The 24,018-nt window shown below is 51.3% G+C and overlaps 3 protein-coding genes across 10 annotated transcripts in view; 1 reads left to right on the forward strand and 2 right to left on the reverse strand.

Moving 5' to 3' along the window:
- The first annotated feature begins 118 nt into the window (after positions 1-118).
- TFR2 (transferrin receptor 2) lies at positions 119-14,663 on the forward strand. 3 transcript variants are annotated; one of them, XM_039849140.1, is made up of 19 exons: positions 119-170; positions 1,298-1,357; positions 1,605-1,857; positions 1,958-2,144; positions 6,213-6,353; positions 6,417-6,528; positions 6,610-6,732; positions 7,064-7,180; positions 7,308-7,447; positions 7,780-7,943; positions 8,771-8,890; positions 9,300-9,382; positions 9,465-9,528; positions 9,619-9,686; positions 9,774-9,850; positions 9,946-10,030; positions 10,100-10,345; positions 10,706-10,846; positions 13,910-14,663. In XM_039849140.1, exons 2-19 carry the CDS (start codon positions 1,325-1,327, stop codon positions 14,192-14,194), a joined length of 2,439 nt encoding a protein of 812 aa, XP_039705074.1. In that variant the 5' UTR covers positions 119-170; positions 1,298-1,324; the 3' UTR covers positions 14,195-14,663. The 3 variants fall into 3 exon arrangements, with proteins under 3 accessions (XP_039705074.1, XP_039705073.1, XP_039705075.1); XM_039849139.1 differs by lacking the exon at positions 119-170 and having other exon boundaries at positions 693-1,357; XM_039849141.1 differs by lacking the exon at positions 119-170 and having other exon boundaries at positions 699-1,357; positions 10,118-10,345.
- Positions 14,664-17,739: 3,076 nt separating this feature from the next.
- Positions 17,740-20,421, reverse strand: MOSPD3 (motile sperm domain containing 3). Of its 6 annotated transcripts, none has more exons than XM_039849494.1 (6): positions 20,349-20,406; positions 19,586-19,853; positions 19,288-19,363; positions 18,842-19,071; positions 18,084-18,248; positions 17,740-17,971 (listed from the first exon to the last, which is right to left on the reverse strand). In XM_039849494.1, the coding sequence occupies exons 2-6, from the start codon at positions 19,788-19,790 to the stop codon at positions 17,940-17,942; spliced, it is 708 nt and encodes a 235-aa protein (XP_039705428.1). In that variant the 5' UTR covers positions 19,791-19,853; positions 20,349-20,406; the 3' UTR covers positions 17,740-17,939. The 6 variants fall into 6 exon arrangements, with proteins under 6 accessions (XP_039705428.1, XP_039705426.1, XP_039705429.1 ...); XM_039849492.1 differs by having other exon boundaries at positions 20,262-20,349; XM_039849495.1 differs by lacking the exon at positions 20,349-20,406 and adding an exon at positions 20,115-20,202.
- A 1,554-nt stretch (positions 20,422-21,975) lies between these two features.
- Positions 21,976-24,018, reverse strand: part of PCOLCE (procollagen C-endopeptidase enhancer) — a 5,576-nt gene continuing 3,533 nt past the window's right edge. The window contains exons 5-9 of the mRNA XM_039849488.1: positions 23,584-23,720; positions 23,030-23,289; positions 22,681-22,758; positions 22,373-22,543; positions 21,976-22,230 (exon numbers count right to left, since the gene is read on the reverse strand). Coding sequence (XP_039705422.1) covers positions 22,064-22,230; positions 22,373-22,543; positions 22,681-22,758; positions 23,030-23,289; positions 23,584-23,720 — 813 coding nt within the window. The 3' untranslated portion in view covers positions 21,976-22,063. The remainder of the gene's footprint in view (positions 22,231-22,372; positions 22,544-22,680; positions 22,759-23,029; positions 23,290-23,583; positions 23,721-24,018) is intronic.

Here is a 24,018-nt window from a genome sequence, read left to right on the forward strand (position 1 = left end):
GTTGGGGGGAAAGGAGCTGCAAGAGAGATGCTGCGTGCGGGGAAGGGCGAAGGCGAGGGCAGGGCCAGAGGGGTGGCCTAGAGTGGGCGGGGCGGAGGTGGGATGTGGGTGGGCGGGGTCTCTGGCTTCTGGAGAGGCAGTGCCTAAGCACCTCCGGACCTGCAGCTGAGGTGAGCTGGGGTTACTCTGCTGTCTTCCCTCTCCAGGCTCTTAGCGGTGACAGGAATGAGGCGGGGACTGGGGCACTGGTGTGCCCCAGCAGATCAGAACTTCTCTCCCTACTTGGGTAGGAGCTGAGGTTTCCCAGGGGTGATCCCAACGCGAGGTCCCTGAGCCCTCATATTCCAATCCTAGTCCTGCAATCTTTGGCGGGGATTGGGGACCTGCGCCCTCTGTCTGAAATTGTAGGTAAAACTTAGCTTTTTGTGCCCACGATGTGTTCCCCCCAGACCCAAAAGAGGAAGAAACCTGCGCGGTCCAAGTCCTTTGGTCACCAAACAGGCATTGGTGCACAGAGAGGGCCATGACTTGTCCAAGGTTACCCAGCTCTGCCCACGCCTTGGTTAGGACTCTATCCACCAATGCCTGGTGAGCCTTGACCCACAGATCTCTGACTCCAGGACTCCCATCCTGGAGTGCTCACTGATCCTGCCTGACTATGTGCTCCCACCATGCCTCTCTCCCCAGCACCAGTAGGACCTGAGATCTGTTCATTTCAGCCTGATTCTCATGAGACAGACACCCACATGACCAGACCAAACAACCAGGCCACACCACTGTAGCACCTTCAGCTTAAGATCTCACTGAAGCAGGCATCCAGACAGGGAGGGCAACTAATATGTTACAGGGCCTAGGCATTGGGCCTGCAAGCTATATGAGGAGGGGCAGCAGTTTTCATGGTGGGGAGCTAGAAAGGGGTCCTTGAGGACACTGGAAGGAGTAGAAGCAGAAGAGGGGTGGGGGCATCCTTATCTCCACCCTCCCCAGCCATTAGCCCCCCTCCCCCACTCCTGACGGGAACTCATAGTCCAAAGTCTGCGCCAAGGTCAAAAAATTGATTGTTTTGCAGGGAGGGGGCAGGAGTGGGACTGTGGAGGGATTGGCAGGGGAGGATACATCCCCCTGTCCTCCAGCCTGGGCTGGGGGGCCATGTCTGGAAGGCTGGGCTGAGGCCAGGGCTGTGCCCCCACCCTTGGGGGGGGTGCAAGGAACATCTGAACTCAGGCTGCCTGCCAGGGCTGATAAGGGGCCCTTAAGGGGCTCCCACAAACGGTTTATCACTGGGGGTGGGGGACAGCCTGCAGGACTCAGAAGGGGCACGAGCATGGAGCAGCTGTGGAGTCTACTCCAGGGAGCGGTAAGACTAAGTGGGGTTAGGGGGACACCTTAGGTCTCCTCTCCAGGTCCCTTCAGCCCCCTCCTAAACTCCAAGGCTGGCCCCTCGCTTTCCCACCTCAGTCTCTCCCCTCCAGACCGCCTCTCAGGACCTTCTCCCTTGTCTTGTGCTCATTTGGCATCCCAAAGTCACTGACTCTATTACTGCCAGATCCCTCCCTGTTCCCCACCTCATTCCCCAACCTCATGCCCACTGTGACCCCCCACAGAAAAGGTTGTCCCCACGACCCTCTCAGACCATATATAAGCGTGTGGAAGGCACCCAGCAGGGGCGCCTGGAAGAGGAAGAGGAAGACAGAGAGGAGGAGGCCAAGCCACCAGCTCACTTCTGTCCCATGGAGCTGAGGGGCCCGGAGCCCCATGGCTCTAGACCAGGGCAGCAAACCCTTGGACTCTGGACAGCAGCTGGACGAAGAGCCGCTCCCTACCTATTCTTGATGGCCCTGCTGATCTTCACTGGGGGTGAGAGTCATCTGGCACCCACAGTGAAGGGATTGGGCTGGGGGAGATTTTTAAAGTCCAGAGGGGGCACAAGGAGGATCTCAATTTTGCCACCCACCAGCTTTCCTTCTGGGCTATGTGGCCTTCCGAGGGTCCTGCCAGGCATGTGGGGACGATGTGCTGGTGGTCAGCGAGGATGTCAACTATGAGACAGGCCCAGACTCCCACCAGGGCACATTATACTGGAGTGACCTCCAGGCCATGTTCCTGCGGCACCTGGGAGAGGGGAACCTAGAGGACACCATCAGGTAAGGATTGCGTTGTCCCCTTCCTGGCCCTCAAAAACCCTCATCCATTGAGACTTTGCCTCTTTTCTTCCTCACCCAGGACCCTGGTGTTGGGGTCCCCCTTCTGAGTCCTTCCACCTGCCTCCCTGGCCCCTGTTCAATGGTTCTGGGAAGGATGGCAGGCATTGGAGCTGAGAGGAGAGTGGGAAGTTCCTGAGATGAGCCTGTAGAGGGCTCAGGCTCTGAGGGTGGCACTTTTGCGATATTTGGGAGCTGACTGAGAACCCTAGGGTCCAGATATGAGGTGAGACAGACCCTGAAAGTCTTGAATGCCACACCAAGGAGCTTGAATTTGACCTGTGGCAGCAGAAAGCTCTGGAGTGCTCTGAAAGAGGGTGTTTTAGGAAATCAGCAAAACAATCAAGGAAGTGCATTTGTGGAGAAGCCAATCAGACACAGACTGTGTGGGCCTGCAACACAGCACAAGCAGGCCAGTGTTTCTTTTGTCCTGATGAGGTCACCCTTCCCTACTAGGAGGGAGCTGCCAGGTAGGTCCACAGAAGAGATCATGCCACCAAGAGCCCTCTTTTAGGTCAGGAATAGTTTTTTGTTGGATTCTCTTGGGTTTTCTAAGTACAAAATCATTTAAGCTACAGTGAAAGACGCATAGCTTCTTTTCTAATGATGATATCTTTTATTTCTCTGTCAATTCTTTTTCTTTTTTAATAGTTACAACAGGTACAAAAAAACAAGAAAAATCTTTCTAATTCATGGCAGGTAAACCTGGGTGTGCTCTCTCATTTCTTATTGCATTGGAGAGGACATGAATTTAGGAAATGGTGACAGTAGATATCGTTATCTATTTCCTGGCTTTTATAGAAATGTTTTTATAATACTTTGTCATTGAATGTGAACTTCACTGCAGACTCTGGATAGCTTTTTAAAAGTGAATTAAGAAAATTTGCTTCTACGTTTAACTTACTGGGATTTTTTTTTTTTCTTTAAGATCAGGAAAGAAGGAACAATTATGGATTTTTTTTTCAAATAGTTTCCCAGAATGTACTGTGATGATTACTTAATTGTTCTTTTTTTTTTTTCATTTTTATGTACTAAGTTGTATTAATAGATTTTCTTTTCTTCATGAGATCACCTCTAAATTTGATCAAGGCATATTATTACTCTTTTGATACTGCTGGATCTGCCTTGCTGAAAGACCTTAAATCTGTGATATCAACGAAATGCAGGGCTTTTTTATTTTCTTGAGCAACACTTGGAAGTCTGGGTACAGGCTGAGTAGGTAGATGGTTTGACAGGTCTAGAGGTGATGTGGTGCTGTGGATACCATCAAAAGGCGGGGAGGCAAGAGGGTAGCGAGCAATGAAGCGACTCTAGGTTGGTTGGGGAAGGAAGAGAAACCAGGAGCTCCAAGCTGATGATAGGCTTGGAGATATTGGACAGTCTGGAATGCTCAATGCAGTTGAAGAGCAGGTTTTATGAGGGTAAGGGAGTAAACTGGAACCTGAAAAGCTCTAGTCAGTGGGATTCTGGAGCTTTTAAGATTTATCTGATAAACCGTGTACTATTTATCTTGGAGTTTCTGGAGCCTACCACAGTGCCCAGCACTTAGTAAATGTTCAGTAAATCCTCAATGAATAAATTATTCCAGAGATGGAGTTCTGGGTAATGACAAGATCCAGGGTGAGGACACGAAAGTGGGTGGCTGGACTGAAAGTGACATTGATGAGGTCATTCATTTATGCAACAAATATTTTTGAGCACTTACTATGTGGCGGGTGCTGGGTTAAGTATCTGGTGGTGATATAGGAGAGCATAAAACTGTCTGGACCTTGCCTTCATGGAGCTGATAGTCTTTTGGAGGAAATCAATACTAAAGTAATATTCACATTCATGACTGAATATTACTAGGATCATGGCTTTGAAAGAAAAGTAAAGGATGTGAGGAATGATTGTAACCCAGGGAACCTGATGTAGACTGGGAAGTTTTCCTTAAGGAAGTGACAAGTTGAGACCTGAGGGGTGAGTTGGTTACCAGGCAAAGAGAAGGTGAAAGCATTTCACACCAGAGAACAGCACGTGCAAAGAGTCTGAAGCAGGAAGATGGTGGCCTGTCGGAGGAAGTGAAAGAAAGTTCATGTGGCTGTTGAGGTAGATATGGCTCAGGCAAAAGGGGCCTTACTGGCTATATGAACTGCTTTGGATTTTATTCTAAGAGGAAAGAGTGAGAACTGAAATGTTTCAAATAATAGAGTATCGTGATCAGATGTGCGGGGGGAGGGATTTTTTTTTAAGGTTGGGTGCAAAAGAATGGAATTGATCATACTCCTGAGACCACAGTATAGTTTCACTAGTCAATGAAAGTGAAAGGGCTTTCCTGTCTAGTTTTCCTTCCCCATCCTTGAGCACTCCTCCCCACTCCCCTTCCCCATAAGCACCTCATCTAATGTGTTTGATGTGTGCCTTTAAAAAAAAAATTATAACAGTTTATTTGAGCCAAAACTGATGACAATTGCCAGGAAGCAAGATCTCAAATGTTTCTGATGTGTGCCTTCAAATACACCTGTGGCTTTGTGATTTATGTCATGTCTTAGTGCATACGTAGATTTTTAAATAACATGTTTGTATAAAATGCTATACATTCATTATTTTAAAATTTAAGCAACATGAAAAAATACAAATAAGTAAAAGAAAAAGAAAAATCACTCCAAGACTTACAATTCAGATATAGCCATCTTTAGTGTGTGCTTTTAATTTTGATACCTTTTTTTTTTAACCTAACAATATTTTCAAGGTCGATCTATATTGCAGTGTATATATCTAGTTTATTGTTCTTTACTATTGTGCAGGACCCGGTGTATGTCCCCTATTTTATGAAAGCAGTGATAGATGCAGTTTCAAACAGATGGTCGAGCTCCTGGATGGGGACTGGTTGGGGCAGGAGCAGAAATGATACTAAGAAAGCCACTAGGACCATGTATTGCAGTAGTCCTCATGAGAGTAGAGATGATGGGGGCTGGGACTAAAGCGCACATGCATATGGATTTTGAAGCAGTGCAGAAGCTTAGTGGACCATGGTGTGGAAAGAAAAATGATAAGCCAGATGCCACAGTCGTCAATGAAAGTGGACAAGTGCCCAAATGGCTCGAAGATAACAGCAGTGAGGAGGGACAGAAGACGTGAGAGCAGGATGGCATAGGCTTCAAAGGAAAGAGTTTTACTATAGGAAAATGGTCAGAAGTGTGAAGAATGGAGCCAGGAGCATGCCTCCACTCTAAGTCCAGGTAGTATGTGAGCCTGAGCCACCTTTGGAATCCCACAGGAGACCTAGCTTCTCAAGGGAGAGCAGAGTTTCACCAAGGCAAAGGGTGGGAGGTGTATTCACTAATGATGCTGAGGAGGGAGGAGTTTGTTTGCCATGGAGGGGGCACAGGTGGAGCAGGTTAACAGGGAGGCCATGGGGGGAGGGGGTGGCGGCTGCGGCAGAGGTGATATGGACGAAAAGGGAGAGTGAAGTGACAACAGGCCCACTAGTTAGGTAGTGGCTATGGAAGAAGACAGGGTGGTTTCCAACAATTCCACTGGAACCTTGGTGTAAGGTGTCTCCATGAGGCCCAGGTGGAGGATGGGGGAGATAGAGGGTCTTGCCTCTGCCTAGTTAGCCCTTTCAAAGAAAAAGGTTTTTTGTTTGTTTGTTTGTTTGTTGTTTTTGTTTTTTGTGCCTGGGACAAAGCACAGGCCAGTGTGCATATGTATGAAGGTGGCAGTAGGTAGACTGGTGAGTTTGGCCTGAACTAGGAAGAACCTAAGGGATGGTGGACAGGACCCCTAGCTATTGGAAGCTAAGGTTTTAAGCAGAAGGAGGGCCTGGAGATGCTTAAGTCACAGTCCTGGTGGTGAGGAGTTGAGTGGTGATGGTGGGGTCAGGAACAGGCTTAGAAGCTCCTCACCACCTGGAGCCCAGGGCGACCCACGTCTCTGGCATCCTTCCCCCCTCCCTCCCTCTCCTCTAGGCGCCCAGAAGTCGCGGCCCCTCTCCCCTCCTGCTCCCCAATCCCACCTCTCCCCGTTCAGGCAAACCAGCCTTCGAGAAAGGGTGGCCGGCTCTGCCGGGATGGCCGCCCTGACTCAGGACGTCCGTGCTGCACTCTTACGCCAGAAGCTGGACCACGTGTGGACCGACACGCATTATGTGGGCCTGCAGTTCCCAGACCGGTGAGTACGTGGGGGACGAGGGGGCGAGCTGGGTGGGGGACGCTCACCAACCCCACTCCTCAGGGCTCACCCCAATACCCTGCGTTGGGTCGATGCGGCCGGAAAGCCTGGGGAGCAGCTGCCGCTGGAGGACCCCGATGTCTACTGTCCCTACAGCGCCACCGGCAACGCCACGGTGAGCGCCTCTTGCCGCGTCCCCTTTCCCTGGCGGAGGAGGGAAGCTGTGAGCGCATCTGACAATCTTCTCCATCCTCAGGGAAAGCTGGTGTACGCCCACTACGGGCGGCGGGAGGACTTGCAGCACCTGCGGGCCCGGGGCGTGGAGACGGCCGGGCGCCTCCTGCTGGTGCGCTTGGGGGTGATCAGCTTTGCCCAGAAGGTGAGGGTCCCTGACGGGGAAGGATAAAGCGCAGCGGGCAGCGTGCGGGCTGGGGAACCCCTGGACTGGATAGCGGCAAATGGGAAGCGTCTAGAAGGCTGTCAGAGGGAGAAAAGAAAGAACCAAGTGCGTCATAAGAAAACGTTGGCGGGAAAGACTGCCCAGGCACTGCAGGAGAGCAGGAAGATGAGGGCCAGGTACTGCCCACATCTCTCTGTGGATCCACAATTGCAGATCAAAGGCCATGTCATTTCACTTTTATTTGTTTCTCTTGCTGTTATAAATCAGTTTTCTCTGGGAGAAAGAGTCCTTTAGCTCCTCCTTTCCCCAGGTGGCCAGTGCCCAGGAATTTGGGGCCCTTGGAGTGCTAATATATCCTGACCCAGCAGACTTCTCCCAGGACCCACACAAACCAGGCCTGTCCAGCCACCGAGCTGTGTACGGACATGTGAGTCGGGGGAGCTAGTCGTGCCTTCCTGGGGTCCCTGGGCTGCATCTCCTTGACCCACATGAGGCTGGCATGCTCTTTCTGGGAGTCCAGTTCACAGTTTCAGTGGGTACCCCTCTCCTCACAGGTGCACCTGGGAACTGGGGACCCCTACACACCTGGCTTCCCTTCCTTCAATCAAACCCAGTTCCCTCCAGTTCAGTCCTCGGGCCTCCCAAGCATCCCAGCCCAGCCTATCAGTGCCGACACTGCCTCCATCCTGCTGAGGTGAGCGGGCGTATGGGGGCCAGGAGAGGACGAGGCAAGGGGAGGCAGGGCGCAGCTTGTCCATATGGTGCCTTTGGGTGAACTAGAAAAGATGGCTCTTCTGGGAGAGCAGAGTCTCTTGCCAGGGCCCATTGTTTGATGAGTGGAGCTGCTGCTAGATATCACACTCACCTTTACTGGTCATCCTTGAGCAGGACACAGCCAGCACAACTGTCCAAGGCAAAAAGCAATAGGCAGAGGGTGGGAGGGAGAGAGTGAAGAGGGGACTTTGGGCTCTTCTGTAGCCTGACCCCTCTGCTACTTCCAACCCTTTCTTTCCCACCTCTCTCTAGGAAGCTTGAAGGTCCTGTGGCACCCCAAGAATGGCAGGGATGGCTCCCAGCCTCCCCTTATCGCCTGGGCCCTGGGCCAGGCCTGCGCCTAGGGGTCAACAACCACAAAGCCTCCACTCCCATCAGCAACATCTTTGGCTGCATTGAAGGCCGCTCCGAGCCAGGTGTGTTTGCTTGCATAACTTGTGGGATATGAGGCTGGAGCAGGAGGCCTAGAAGAGTGGGCCAGAGTAGTGCCCAGAGGAGGGAGGCATCTTTGGCTGAAGTGGAGGGTAGAGTAGGGGCTAGCAGGGAAAAAGGCTGGCAAATTGGGGCTGAACTGAGACTATGGGGGGTGCGGCAGTGAGATCTCAAGGTGCAACCTGCCCAGAGACAGAATGAGCCATTTTGTGCAGTAAAGAATTGTCTAGCACTGGAGGTTAGCAAGCGTAAGTTGGGTGATGTTATAACATGAAAAAGAGGTCAGATCAGGTAGATGAGCCTTTCAAGCATAACTAGGTGTGGATAGCAGTGACGAATCAAAGTGGGTTCTTGAGCGGAAGAGTAGGGTCATGAGAGTAGCTTGGGAAGAAGAGTATGGTACCTGTAAGCACTAAGAGGCACAGGGAAGCCTGTGATGAGGCTCAGATGAAGATGCGAGTGGTAGGAGTATGGGTGGGGAAGGGGCAGAGAGAGATTCAAAAGGGGAAAACCTGTCAGGACCTGGTGAAAAGCAGGACATGGTCAACCTGGGAGGTAATGGAGTCCAAAATAACCTCAAGCACTCTACGGAAGGAGCAGGCCATACTGGCATGGGCAAAGGTAGGAGAGAGGCACTCTCTTTAGGGACAGCAGGAGTTGCAGAGATGTGAGAGGCTGAGAGATGGAGACCGCTTGAGGTTCTGGAGAAGTAGTGGTGAGGCCCTGTGAGCACCTGCTCTCCCAGGGTGGAGGGAGAGGCCTCTGGGTACTGCCAGTATAAGAAGTGGACCCCAAACATCCCTTCCTCCAGATCACTATGTTGTCATTGGGGCCCAGAGGGATGCATGGGGCCCTGGAGCAGCCAAGTCCGCCGTGGGAACTGCCATACTGCTGGAGCTGGTGCGGACCTTTTCCTCCATGGTGAGCAATGGTAAGGTCAGGGCCTAGGCCGGGCAGCCAAGGCTGTGGCCTGAGTCAGGATGGGGCAGAGAGGCAGTTAGGAGCAGTGAGGGTGGCCATTCAGACCTGGCCTCCAAACCTGGCCACTCACCTCCTAGCTGCATGGGCCTGGGCAAGTGACTGTATCTCCATTTCCTCATATAAACATAAAAGTAGTAACAGTCCATGGTTGGAGTGTAGATTAAGCAGGAGATTCCATATGGAAGCCACTTCCATCTCTGTTAGAGTTGAGTCAGGGTAGACCCAGGTACGATGGACTTGGTTGGGGGCTTGATGAGAGGGAAGGAGAGACACCAGGGGACCAGGACAGAAGAAGACAAAGAGGGGGGTGTCTTTGTTTGGCCTTCAGCTGAGCCCCTCCCTCCCTCTTCTGTACCCAGGCTTCCAGCCCCGTAGAAGTCTTCTTTTCATCAGCTGGGATGGAGGTGACTTTGGGAGTGTGGGCTCCACGGAATGGCTAGAGGTAATATGGGGTCTGAGCATGCAGCCAGGCAGTAGGGAGAAGTGTGTGGGAGGGGTTCATATTCCATACCCCTCATCCACAGGGCTACCTTAGCCTGCTGCACCTCAAAGCTGTAGTCTATGTGAGCCTGGACAACGCTGTGCTGGGTGAGCAGGGGCAATGCCACCACCCGGGGCCTCCTCAGGTACACCCCTGCCCTTGGAATGGAGCCCTGAGCCTGGTGTCCCTTTCTGCAGGGGATGACAAGTTCCATGCCAAGACTAGTCCCCTTCTAATCAGCCTCATTGAGAACATACTGAAGCAGGCAAGAGTCCAGCCAGGAGCAAGGTATGGAGGGAAGCTGGGGATGTGTGTGGCCAGAGCTTGACCATGCCTCCTATCCTGCCCCCAGGTGGACTCGCCTAACCGCAGTGGGCAGACCCTTTACGAGCAAGTGGCATTCAACAATCACAGCTGGGATGCAGAAGTGTACGTTAAGACAATCAGGGAGTGGGGAAAGCTTGGGATGATGTGGGGGAAGCCCGAACCCACAAAGCACTGTAACCTGCCTCCCCCACCCCAAGGATCCGGCCGCTTCCCATGGACAGCAGTGCATATTCCTTCACAGCCTTTGCGGGGGTCCCTGCTGTTGAGTTCTCCTTCGTGGAGGTGAGACTCCCTGCCCCCCACCCCAGAGCAGCAGCCCCTCAGCCTGTCTGCACCATGACCTTGCACCAGCACCCCCTGTTCCGGCAGGATGGCCAGGTGTATCCGTTCCTGCACACGAAAGACGACACATATGAGAACCTGCACAAGATGCTGCGGGGTCGCTTGCCTGCGGTAGCTCTGGCTGTGGCCCAGCTCGCAGGACAGCTCCTCATCCGGCTTAGCCACGATCACCTCCTGCCCCTTGACTTCGGCCGCTATGGAGACGTCGTCCTCAGGCACATCGGCAGCCTCAATGAGTTCTCCGGGGACCTCAAGGTCCAAGATAACAACCCCGCTCACGGCTTCTGGGGGTGGGGGTTCTATATACCCTTAAAGTGCTGTCTGGGCCAGGGGGTCTGATCCCTCTTCCCCCTACCCTCCTTGGGGTCTAGGTTCCCTCTGGCAACCTGCCACTTTACTCCTGCCCCAGTCATGTAAGCCCCTCCCAAACTCTCGGGTTTTGCCTCCCCCCAATCACACAGATCTCTCTCCCTTCAATATGCCCCCATCTGTTGCCCTATACCTCCCAATTCCTGCCAGGCCCGGGGTTGAGCCCCGTCCTCCAGCCCCTTGACCTCCATTCTAGGCTGGGTCCTGGCCCCTGACGCCGGCCCCAGCCCGCGCCTCCGCCCTCAGGCCCGTGGGCTGACCCTCCAGTGGGTGTACTCGGCTCGGGGGGACTACATCCGGGCGGCGGAGAAGCTGCGGAAGGAGATCTACAGCTCTGAGGAGAGCGATGAGAGACTGACGCGCATGTACAATGTGCGCATCATGCGGGTAAGGCTCCGCCCCTCCTCTCTCTCTCTGCCTGGCCCCTCTGCATTTGTTCCGACTTCTCTTACCACCTTCCGTCCGTACTTGTTCTGCGAGCGTTCCAAGTCCTGAATGCACAGTGCTCACAGACTGGCTAAGCTGGAGCAACCACTGAGGCAGGCCCCACAAAGCGATGTAATGGACAAGGAGGGCCAGTCCCTTGGCCACAGTCGTCCAGTCAACGCCGGGCAGAGCTGGGAACCTCCCTCCGCCCTGCACACACACACACACTGCCTACTCACCCTTCTAGAGAGCAAAAGCATGTCCACGATGATCCACAGGACAAGAGGCACAGAGCTATGGCCTGTGAGGTGCAAAAAGCTTAAGAAATTCAGAGTGTGGAGAACTCTCTTCCCTCTGATAACGAGATGGGTGAAACCCGGACAGGCTGCTTGGAAGAGCTGTCACATGAAAGTTATACTAGATCTTATTTCCTCACCAGTCCCTCCTCCTTAATACTTTGCAGCCTGTACCCCATGTCCCGTTCCCCTCCGCTTCCTTCCCGTTCCTCACCCCAAGAACTCGACTCTGTAATCCTTTGATCTCAAGAAATGGATGGGTATGGACTGTTGTCATGGGAAAAAGTCTATAGAGCAAATTAAAAGCAGGACCACCCTCAATGAGTGTGGGGTGACTAGGGAACCTATAGTGTATGCACCCACAGTTTTGGGAGAACATGTCTGCCCCTTGCAAGTTCGTGTTCTTTCTTCTTTCTTTTTTCCTGCTTGGATCCCTGCCCATTTCCCTTCACATCACTCATTCCTTCCTTCTGTTCACAAACCCGTCCCTCTTGCTCTTTCATCCCTCTTGCTTTTTCTTTCTCCTGGTCTCTCTCATTGTTCTCTCCTCATTATCCATTATCCTCTTCTTCACTCCCCAGATTCAGATCTCCCCTTCCCTTCGTCCCCTCCAATGAGATACCTGAGATACCAAGCATGGTTCATTCTCATTCACAGATCTGAAGTTCCCCCGCAAGGGATAAGGGCTTCTGGCTGTAAGATAATGATTCAGACTCAGGCTGGAGAGGAAAAGACTCAGGACTTCAGAACCTGCAACATAGGGCTGGGCCAGACCCAGGGAACTTTGTGTAGACCAGGGGTTAGTACACTACAGCCAGTAGGCCAAATTTGGCCTGCCTTATGTTTTTGTAAATAAAGTTTTATCGCAGCACAGCCATGCTCATTGGTTTTCATATTGTCTAAGCTGCTTTTGTGCTACAGCAGCAAAGTTGAGTAGTTGCAATAGAAATAGTATGGCCTAAGAAGCCTAAAATGTTTACTATCTGGCTTTTTGCAGAAAATTTGCTAACCCCTGCCTCAGACTGGGACATGGGTTTTGAACAACAAACAGAACTTGAGTTGGTGCAAAGAAAGAGGACATTTTAGGGTGGAGAGCCCCAGAATAAGGATGGGGCAGTGACTCTCCTTGTCAGCAAAGTGTGGACCAGCAGAGCTGGACAGAGGCCTTATGGAAAAGCTGAGGGGAGAGGAGCATCAAATAGAGAGTTAGGGACCAACTATGGTGAGCCTTGAATGCCAGGATAAGAAATATGAATTTTTAGGGTCTGGGTATCAAGGAAATTAGGAAATTTGAGCCGGGAGGTGATATCAGCAAAGTGGAGTTTTAGGAAGGATTTGGCCAGAATGTAAATGGTGTGAAAAGAGAATGAAATTAATAATAACTGAGCTCTGGGTGAAGGTGGTAGGTGGCGCATATGCCACCTGTGAGTGAGGGGACCATACTGGTATAAGACATTTGGAAGGAAAATGGACAGACTGAGTGTTGAGAAAAGAGGGAGAGAATAATCATAGCAGCTGCCATTTCTTGAGGGCTACCATGTGCTAAGGCTTTATTTCACTTTCTCACAGAACTCTCCCCAGTCCTGTGAGGTTGCTAGTATCATATGCAGAAACTGAGGCTCAGGTGGGCAGGTAATGCATCCAAGATCACAGTAAGCAATGGAGCTGAAATTAGAAACCAAGGCAGTCTGACCACAAAGTCTGTGCTCACCCTACTCATACTTACTTTCAAGGTTAAGAGCATGGCACCTGGGGAAGACAGTGGTGCTCATGAGGAAATGTGGGTATGAGGGTCAGGTTTTGAAAGAAGTTGGTGCCAACATGTGTGTGTGAGGCTGTACCCAGGTGCCTCCTATCCCAGGGGAGGCCCAGAAGGCTGGAGGGCAGGATTCTAGTGGATGATTTGTTGAGTAGATTTGGCAACTATCCCCACGAGGTTCTAGTTAAAGTTAGGGGCATGGATGAGCTCTTTGAATGAATAACAGAGGCTTTAAAAAGATATGAGTGTATGAGAGCACCCCTAGAGGTTCTGGTCTTGCTTGGGTGGTGTCCAAGCAATGGTAATTTAAAAACCTTTCTCTAGTGATTCTAATTTTCAGCCAGGGTTGACAATCAGTGGATTGTAAATAAAAAGAAGAGCAGAAGGTAGAAGTTGAACCTTGGGCCTGCACACAAGTGAGAGCAGAAGGAACCAGAAAGGCAGGCAGAAGAGTGGGAGGAGAACTGGGCTAAGAGCAAGGCCATCACAGGAAAGACAAACAGTATCTGTGTCAGAGGGTAAGGATTGAGAGTCAGGTACTTCATTAGGGCTAGGCTGTCCCCTTGACCTTTGACTCTGAGCTGTGGACATTGGTGAAAGTGGGGTAGAATGACTGGGGTATGGGAAAGTAAGGAACAACAGGATGATATACTGTTCTTTGAGGCTTTGGAGAGGGAAATGAATGATAAAGAGGGAAGGCTGGGGAGACCTAGATGCAGGCTTGGAGGTTCAAGGGATGGAAAGAAAGGGATCCAACCCAAAACAAGTGGGAAGGTGCATCCTACTTAGCTACCGGTGGTGTCACAGAGTGGCATTTCCTGATCGGGTAGCCAAAGGGAGGTGGGCCTGAAAGAAGCTGCTCACCATATTTATTAAGCCCGTAGTAGATTCCAGCTTCAGTTTAGAATTGTTCAGGCCTTTGCTCTGAAGCAGAGCTCCAACCCCGACCTGATCTCCCGCTTTGCGCAGGTGGAGTTCTACTTCCTATCCCAGTACGTGTCACCGGCTGACTCCCCATTCCGCCACATCTTCCTGGGCTGTGGAGACCACACACTGGGTGCCCTGCTTGACCACGTGCGGCTGCTGCGCTCCAGTGGCTCTGGCGCTCTGGAGGTTGCCTCCTCCGGGGTGGCACCCGGCCTTGGCTTCCAGGAGAGCCGCTTCCGACGCCAGCTGGCCCTGCTCACCTGGACACTGCAAGGGGCCGCCAACGCACTGAGTGGGGACGTCTGGAACATCGATAACAACTTCTGAGGCCTGTGGGTGGGGGTGGGGGTCATATGCCCCTGCTCTTGCCTGACAGCTCCTGCTCTCTCCACTTGAGTGATTACTGGGTGATGTGTACCACCTCTTATTGCTGACAGATTTCTAATTAGCCCTTACCTGCTCTCCCTAGGGCCCACTGTAAACATCTACATACCCCTGATCCTACAGTGTAGAAGCAGGTGAGCAGTGCCTTCCATAATGGACTGTGTACTGTCAGCTAATCAGAGAGCAGCAGCTGCTAGAGACCACCCCAGAAGGTTTCCTAGATCCCGGGACCTGACCATCTCTCTTGGTGAGAGAGATGCCTGGGACCATAGCTTTATGGCCCACACGTGGCCTGTGGTAGGAGGGGCTGGGATTTGGACTTCAATAAACCACCTAGGCATCTGTTGTTTATAGCCACCTTTATACTTCCTCACCTACATCCCACCCAACCATCCCTCAGTTGAGACCTAGGGAGAAGTTGAGCAGAAGGGGCCAGAGAGGATGCAATTGAGAATGCTGTCTCCATGGGGAAAACTGAGCTGTTTCATTACCTAAGGAAGGAAATTGCCTAAGGAAATTAGGAGGACCCTTCAAAATCCACCATAGAGTGAGGAGCTGGCTCTGTAACTTCTCCTGAGACCAGGGACAGCTACATAATTTTTAAGGCCTGGTGCAAAATGAAAATGCAGGACCTTTTATTCAAAAAACAAGAACAAAGATTTTTTTCTTCCACAGTTGCTCAGTCTGTCATGGTGGTTTTTCATTTTCTATTTAATGTCCAGGTCCCTAAGAGGAAAATGCTCTGGGGCAGATCCCCATAGGCACCCAGAGTTCTGCCCCACAACTTGGTACAGATGTATCCAACCCTGACCCAGACCTGCACCTAGACCTGGACCCTCCCTGTTTTCTGCACCCAGATTCCTGCGGGGGAAGGAGGGTGGCAGCTGTCACTGGATAGGACCAGAATGCCGGCAGGGGATAACCCATTCAAGGGAGGCAGGACTCGCAGCACATGCGCCACTGTTCCATCGGACTGCATTTCCAAAACATAAATTCAAAGATATAATTCTTAAGAAGTTTTAGACAGTGACCACAAACCCCTAACCGCAAACATAGGACCCCCTTCTGAGCATAGGGCCCTGTGAGACTGCAGGGGTCACACACCTGTTAGCCCAGTCTGGGACCTCTCCTGCCAGGGTCCCCTTTGGCCAATCTTTATCCCATGAGCTGGAAGCTGCCAAAGGGTAAGGAATTACAAAGATAGCTTGTACCACTTTATATTTCATCTTGGTCTCAGAAGGCTGTAGCCCTGCTTCTCATTCTCAGGGCAGCTGCGGAAATCCCAGGGCCTGCCTTCAGGTTCTTTTGTCTTCTCTTATTCCCAGTATGGAGTGAGAGGTCCTACCCAGCTCCTCAGGTTGTGGGACATGAAAGCCTCTTAGTCTATGGTTTGGGATGTCCCAGTCCCTGGGGTTCTAGGATGAAACTACCCCCTCCTTAGCCTCTGAGCCTGACTTGGTGGGATCTCAGGAGACTGACCGGGGTCAGAACCCTTCTCAACTACTTGCTTACCTGACACAAGTCCAGAATAAATTTTCCAGAGTGGCTTCTAAGCCCTCTTCACCTTGTCCATTTGCTCCCAGTAGTAGACAGAATAATGGTCTGGACAAACAGGCCTACATCCTAATCCCTAAAAACTGTGAATGAATGTTACCTTACACAACAAAGGATTTTGCAGGTATGATTAAATTGAGGATCTTGAGATGGGTGTTATGGGCTGAACTGTGTGTCCCCCAAATCTATATATTGAAGCCCTAATTCCCAGTGCCTCAGAATGTGTTTGTATTTGGAAACAGGGCCTTTAAGGAGGTAATTGAGTTAAAATGAGGCCATTAAAGTGGGCCCTAATCCAATCTGACAGGTGTCTTTATAAGAAGAGGAAACTGGACACATAGACACCAGGGATGCTCACACACAGAGGAAACACTGTGGGAGGACACAGCAAGAAGGTGATTGTCTGCAAACCAAGGGAAGAAGCTTCAGGAGAAACCAAATCTGTCAAACGCTTAATCTGGAACATCTAGCTTCCAGAACTGTGAAGAAATAAATTTCTGTTGTTTAAGCCACCCAGTCTATGGCAGCCCTAGCAAACTAACACAGGGAAGTTATCCTGGGTTGGAGGAGGGAGGACAATGTAATCACTATGGTCCTTATAAAAGGAAGCAGAAAGAACAGAGATAGAGAAAGATGTGACAACAGAAACAGAGGGTCAGAGTCAGAGAGAGATTTGTCAATGCTAAATCCTGGCTTTTACTTTCTTTTTCTTTTTTTTAAACAACATTCGTTTGTTATTTCCACTCTTAGCTTGAAAAATGGAGGAAGGGGCCACAAGCCAAGAAATGCAGATGGCCTCTAGAAGCTAGAAAGGGCAAAGAAACATCCTCCCCTGGTGCCTCCAGAAGGAATGAAGCCCTGCTGACACCTTGATTTTATCCCCACAAGACTCATTTTAGATCTCTCACCCCCCAGAACTTTAGAATTAATTTATGTTGTTTTAAACTATGAAGTTTGTGATAAATTGTTAGAGCAGCCACAGGGAACTAATATGTACTCATTGCAACTGCTGCAATCTCAGTATTGTTTTCTAAAAAAATTTACTTTAAAAGTCTGTCCTAAGCCCCTCCCATGCCTATAGCTGTGTCCCAGAAAGTCTTCTTGATCTCACTGGCAACACGGCTTTTTCACAGTAAATACCAGCATGATCATTAGTGTGTGATACCTCAAATGCATTTTGGGGACCTGGGCACAGACAGTGCAATATGAATGGTTATCACTCATACACATGTAATCTGGTGAGGAGTTCTCTGGGCCATAGTGAGAGCCCTCCCCATACTCCCTGATGCAGGCTGCAGAACCATTCTCTGCATACATCGAGATCACATCCCACTGGAGCCAGCTCTGGGGTGGAAGGGACAAGACTTTCTGCACTGGGGCAGCTCCCAAGGCCCCTAAGTAAAGCTGGAACAACTGATAACCTTCCAGCAGCATAACAGACTGAGTCTGTTTCAAAACACACACACACACACGAAGATTATTCAGCCATAAAAAAAAATGAAATCTTGCCATTTGTGACAATATGGATGGACACAGACGGCATTATGCTAAGTGAAATAAGTCAATGACAAATAATGTATTTCACTTATATGTGAAATCTAAAAAGCAAAACAAACGAATAAAAAAACCAAACAGAAACAGACCCAGAAGATACAGAGAACAGTTGCCAAAGGAGTGGTGGAGGGATGAGTAAGAAAAAAAAGAATCAACTTTCCCAATTCCCTCATTTAGGAGGTAGAAACTGAAGCGCAAATTAAAGGACTTGCTCAAGACCACAGTTGTTGTTTTTTTTTTTCATGCAGCCCTGGGACTAGAATCCAGCTCTTCTAAATCCTCACTGGAACTCTTCACTGGCCCAGGCACCTGGATCCCCTGGAAATGAGAATAGGAAGAAGTGGAGGGAAAAAAGTAGGAAGAAAGGGGCATGTTCCTATATTTCTGTTTAATTTTACAAATTTATTTTATTCAACTTGGAAAATGAATACAAATCCCTGGGTATTTTTTGCCGGGGGTACAAGGGGAGTGGGCAGGAAGAAGGGAGGGAGTGGGAGCCGAGGCAAGGTATGAGCATCACAGTGGCTGTCTCACTTCCACATCCCTGCCCCAGGAGAGGGGTGGAGGTTGAGCAGGGAGGTCAGGTCCGGAGGAAGACCATGGTGAGAAGGCCTGGAGAAGGAGAAAAGAAAGAGCAAGATCATATGAGCAGCGCTGGGGCTCTGGAAGCCTCTTCCCTACCCCGTCTCTGGGGCCTGGATCCCCTCACCACTACTGTGCTCACCCAAGACGTAGGCTGCCACCAACTTTTGACCAAGGGAGACGTGCAGGATTTGGGGCAGCTGGCTGCCGAGTTCCTCCTGGAGCGGGAGCAGCAGGAAGGCCACCGAGACTATGCCCGTCAACAAGAAGAGGAGGAAGGAGCTGGTGGCCAGCTGTGAGTGGGATTCTGGGAAACAAGGCTCATCAGAGGCTCCAGCCTCCATTCCTACCCAACCCAAGGTCCTTCAGGGCGGAGGCTGAAGATGGAAGGTGTATCCACTTTTTATTGCCCTCCACAGGCAGATAGCAAGTGCCCCCTCCTCCCTGGAGCCTCTGTCCCCATAGCTGCAAGAAACTCTCCCTTCTCTGGTTTCTCAGCATTCCTTTTCTCTTTTCACTCTGCCTGATTACTGGCTTCTGTGTACCTGTCTGTCAGGCAGGGACCTCCACCTCCCAGGCCCAGCACACAACTTGGTATAGCAAGCATTAATTGCTCAGTACAGGTTTCTTATTGAACTGAACTGAGCTGGCACACGATAGGAAGTACAGAAGTTAGAGCTAAGGAAGAACTTTTCCACCTAAGTAGAAGCCAGGAACCAGGGAAATTGCAAAAATCTGCTTTTCCCTAGCTTGATAAAAAAATCTCAACTCCTAGGAACGCTTCTATCAAACAGCAAAAGACTGAACCAGAAGACCCCTTCAACTCCAACTAAGTTCATCTCTAGGGTAATTCCAGGTCCTCCATCTATGGAACTCAAGAATTCCCATCCTCCAACTCACTTTCCGGGAGGTGTCTGGCCGTGGGTGGTGCTGTCCAGGAAGAGGGCCCTGGGTGGGGTGTTGGGTCGGACAGTCCCTGAAGTTCAAGGGGGTATGCTGGGGCCCTCAGAACCGAAGTGATGTCTTTGCGCCCCACCACTCGGCCCTCAGCTCCCTCCTCAGACAGCTCAATGCGGAAGCGGTCCTGGACATCATAATGGCTGGGAATGGGAGCCACGTGGCGAATCACACTGGTCCCAAGATAGAAAAGAGGCCCATTGAGAGGAAGTGAGAGGCAGTGATCCAAGTGAATCCTGGCCCCACCCTCCTAGGAAACTTTCCCATAGGGTCGCAGCCAGAGAGTAGGGAAAACAGGTTGAAGAGGTCCAGGTCTGAGACCTAAGACCACAGAACAGTTATTCAGAGAAAGGTGGCAGTGACCCATCCTCCTCGCCCTTCTAACTTACATGTCAATGCAGGACTGAGGCTTCACATATCCTTCTGAGTCAAATACTGTGTATTTGGCAGGTGCTGTGCACAGAACTGAGAGATAAAGGTACAAAAAGCCCTACTATTGTCTCAGAGACCCTACAGAAGGCTTTCCCATGAAGGGACACTAGAGTGCCCCTTGCCTTCTACCCCCAGGGCTGGACATAACTCTTTCAGTCTGCCAAGGCTGGACACCTGACTCCTTCAGCCCATACAGGCCCCCAATGCCCTGCCGCCAGCCCCTAGATCTCAAGCATGAGGCGCCCATCCCTTCACCTCGGAAGCGAAGCGCAGCTCCCGTGGGGTTATAGAGGGTCAGCAGCTGCCTGGGTCCGCTCCGTTGGTCCGCCCTGAATACTAGATCCGGGGGAAAGACGAGGACCGGGACAACAGGTCCCGAGGAAGGAGAGGCGACCCGGGACCCCCGCCCAGGAGCCCCCGGACCCACCAGCTCCTGGTCCTGGGGCGCCCCGCGGCGCATGCAAGCTCTGGACGGTGGGACATCCGAGGGCAGAGCTCGGGGGACAGGGCCTGGGGTTTAGAGCTGGGGAGAGAGAGGAACGAAAGAGAACGGATGAGACCGTGGGGCAGGGCCTAGACTAATAGCGCTGCTGCCACCGCCGCCTCGGAACCTCACTTGATGAAGCTCCCGCAGGCCAGGCCCAGGCCCCAAAACCCTTCCCTTCTCCAGCTCTGCCGGGTTCCTTCAGGTCCTGCCCTCACCCCACCTCGATGGTCACGCCCACCCCGTAAACCCAGCCCCTTGCGGCTCCCAACCCCCGCCTCGTCTCTAGGCCCAGCTCACGTTCTCCATAAGCCCTGTCCCACCCAGCCTCCCCTACTTCCGGGCGTCCCCTGGGACTCCGCCCCCTCTCTCCTGCTGGACTCCGCCTGCCGCAGCGGTCTCCTAGGGAGCTGCCTTTTCCGTCTTCTGCTCTCTAGAGACCTGTACCTATGCTTCCAACCCCTCCCTGAGCTCGGGCCCGCGCTCCTCCGATCGCCCGCTCGCGCTACGATGCTCACTTTCTGGTCACAGCACCTGCCAATCAATTTATGACCGGACCTGGCCTGCCATCTGCCGGAGAGACCGTTTCTGCACTTCCGCCGTTTGACCTCTGTCATTGGCCAGGGCGGCTCCATTTCCGCCGTAAGTATACGTCGATTGGTGCGCTTCAAGACGTGATTGGCTTATACTAGTGACATAAAACTTTACGGGTGTCTGGCTAGATCTCTAGTCCTGGAGTTACCCTGGGAGACACGGCAAGGCTGGGCGCGGGCTTTGCTCCTTCTTTCCCTCTCTGAGACTGCCCATATTGCTAAAATCCCATCCCACAAAGAAGTCCTCTTTCTCAACTTTGGTCCCAGGCTCTCCTAGAAGCCTCTGCAGTAACCAAAGCCGTTTTCTACAGTACAGTTGGAGATTGCTCCCAGCTGGACTTGGGTCTCAGCCCAGGGCTCCTATCCTGATTCTCTCTCTTTTCTGCACGGGACTCGGAAATCCTTCACGTTTGCACAGGGAATTAAGATTTACCAACCCTGCTACTTAGGCCATCATGCCGAATCTTCAAATCTTACAGATTGAGGAAACCTCAGCAAGGTGAACAATCTCGCCCCAGGCCACACAATTGGTTAGCAGTGGGGCAAAAACAGAGTATCTTATCAGAAAGTCTGCCCTGAGCATCCTGTACAATCCCCTTTTGTCTGCCATCTTAATCATGCTTTTGTATTCTTCATAGCACTTGAAGAGCTACTTGATGTTATATGTTCTCTGCTCCAATAGAATGTACTCTCCTTTCTGCAAGAGCAGGAACTTTGTTATATCTTTGGTGCCTAAAACAATTCCTGCCTTTTGGAATGAACAAATGACAGTAAGTAGGATGAACTTTGAGCTGAGATCTGATCGAAGTTAGGAGGCAAGCCATGAGCTATCTATAGAAGAGAATTCCAGGTATAAGGAATAGCACAGGCAAAGCCAGTGTGACTGGAACAGTGGTCGTAATGGAGACAGTAGTCAGAGATGAGATGAGGTGGTAGGAAGGATGCAGATCACCTAGAGCAGGAGTCCCCAGCTCTCAGGCCGTGGACTGGCACTGGCCCTGTGGCCTGTTAGGAATAAAGCTGCACAGCAGGAGGTGAGCAGGGGGCCAGTGAGAGAAACTTCATCTGTATTTGCAGCTGCTCACCAGCGCTAGCATCACTGCCTCAGCTACACCTCAGATCATTAGGCGTTAGATTCTCATAGGAGCACCGGTCCCTGGTGCCAGAAAGGTTGGGGATCACTGACCTAGAGTCTTCAAGCCCACAACAGGACTTTGGATTTTATTGAGACCAATGGAAAACAATGGGAGAGTTTTACATTTTTCTTTTTAACAGTTTTGAGATATCTTTGACATAAAAAATTGTATATATTTAAGGTCTACAACTTGATGTTTTGATATTGTATACATTGTGAAAAATCAGCACAGTCAAGTTCATTAACATATCCATCACCTCTAAATAGTTGCCATTGTGTGTGTGTATGTGTTGAGAATACAGGAGAGTTTTGAGCAAAGGGGTGACAAAATCTGACTTGCACTCTTAAAATATTCTTCTGTATAGTAAATGTCTGTTGAGTTTAATGAATGAATGAAAAGAAATCCCCAAGATGGACACCAAAACCATAGAAATGGAGATATGACCCCTTCTTAGTTAAGGAACATTTATTTGGATAAAAGGTGGGTTCCTAGGGCCAGGGGCTAGAGACTGGTTTAGGTCTTAGGCCTGCAACCCAGCAGCCAGAACAGGCTGGGAGGGGCACTTTCTTTTGCTGAGGTTGGTGAGGATCTGGTCCTGGTTGGGCCGGTAGAGAACCACAAAGCTCTCCGGAGGAAGGGTGGGACCTCCGTTCTCTTCTACCTGGCCCATTAGCAGATAACTGGCTCCTGGGGGAGGGGAGGGAGGAATTGAAAGCTCAGGTTATATACCTTGTAGATGTACCTCCTCATGTGAGTTCCTCAGATTCTACCACCTCTATCATTTCCATGAGGCTAAGTCCCCACCCCCAATTCCTCACATATTTGTTACCTTTCTTCATAGGGGGGCACTGCTTGCAGGGCACGTAAAACTTCAGGGAGGTGTCAGTGGGTGGAGAGGGCAGGTCCAGGCCTCCAGTTTTGTAAGCACCAATGAGATTGACAGTGACAGTTAGCCCCTCCCCTGAGCCCCTAACCATGGACTTCACTGTTGCGGTTACCACTGTAGGAGAGTAAAGGTGAGTGGTGAGAAGACAGAAGGCCAGAGCAGGGCTGGAACTAGAAGAAGGGGGCACTTTGGGGACAGGAAGGAAGATTAGAAGAGCTAGATGAGCAGAACTCAGGGATGAGGTTTCTTACCCAGGTTGCTGGTACAGAAGTTGCTCTGCAGGGTGCCTGTCCGCCGGCACTGCTTTGGGCAGGTGACACTGGGTACATCTAGGAGGGAGAGGGGGGTCACCGTTTGTAGAGGGTGACCTACCCAGCAGGTAGGAAGGATCACTTTCTCCCTAAGGGCTTAATTCATTTGAACTCATTTAGAGTTCTATCCAGCTTTAGGTCCCAGCATCTAGTACCAGCCATTAGCACAGAGGTGGTACCAGTGAGTATTGTATGAATGAATGAATGAATGAATAAATGAACCCAGGAAGGAACTCTTTGATACAGTTGCCTCAGTCTGTGTCCCCTTCCTCCCCTTTCCCAGACTTACCAGGGCCCATCCGGGTGGCCTCAGCCTCAAGTGAGTCTTTTGATTTCTCAGTAGGTGGGGGCTCAGGCTTGACTTTGGGTGGGGCTCCGGCCTTGGGGCCAGGGCCAAGGAGTGGGGGACCTGGCTGGGCATTCTTTCCAGCCCCTTCTTTAGCGGCGCCCTGTGACAGGGTCCTGTAAGAGGCTGAGAAGCCATCAGCTGTGACACTGAGGTCCGAGACGAATTGGACGAGGAGTTCGTTTCCTTCGGAGAAGATGGGACTGCGAGTAGTGGGCATTAGGGGAGGTGTCAAGCGGGCTGTGCACCTTGCCCCTACCCAGGGGGGTGGCATTTTAACTTCTTCCCTTGGTTGGCTATATTAGCTTCCTGACTTCCGCAGGCCCAGCTTGCCTCTGAATCCACAGACCCTACCTGCTCCACCCACTGGTTTGGGGCTCAGGGATTCAGATGAGCTAAGTTCTGTCCCTCCCAACAGCAGTGAGGTCCTCCTTCTCCTACACCTGGGGAGATGGAGACTCCCAACCCTGCCAACCAGCCAGGTTCCACCCCCTCACCCTGGGACTGTGTCACCGCAGAACTTCCCCTGCCTCTTGGCGTCGTTGCTCACAGGTCCGTTGAACACACTGACAGAGTCATAGCGGCAGTAGGTATCGGGCTCCAGATCAAACTTCCCAAAGGTCAGCAAGATTACCTGGTGGCAGGGCAGAGGCGGAGGCTGCACAGTTGGGACCCTGGCAGGCCCGAGGGCACAGGAGCTCGGCACCTCTCACCTACTCCACCTACAGCTGCCTCTAGATGCTTGCAGTAGCCTCCTCACTCACCTCCCGCATCCTCTCACACCCTCCTCTTAAAGCATTCACACCACACCTCAGAGGATCACACACACCAGAACTCTGCAGTGGCGTTCTTCGCCTTCGTTGGCAAGGTCAAGTCCTGGCTCATTCTCAAGGAACAGACCCAGAATCCACTTCCGCCATCACCACCACCAC

Source organism: Pteropus medius, unplaced genomic scaffold, assembly GCF_902729225.1.
Source record: "Pteropus medius unplaced genomic scaffold, Ma_sr-lr_union100, whole genome shotgun sequence".
NCBI classification, from domain to species: Eukaryota; Metazoa; Chordata; class Mammalia; order Chiroptera; family Pteropodidae; genus Pteropus; species Pteropus medius.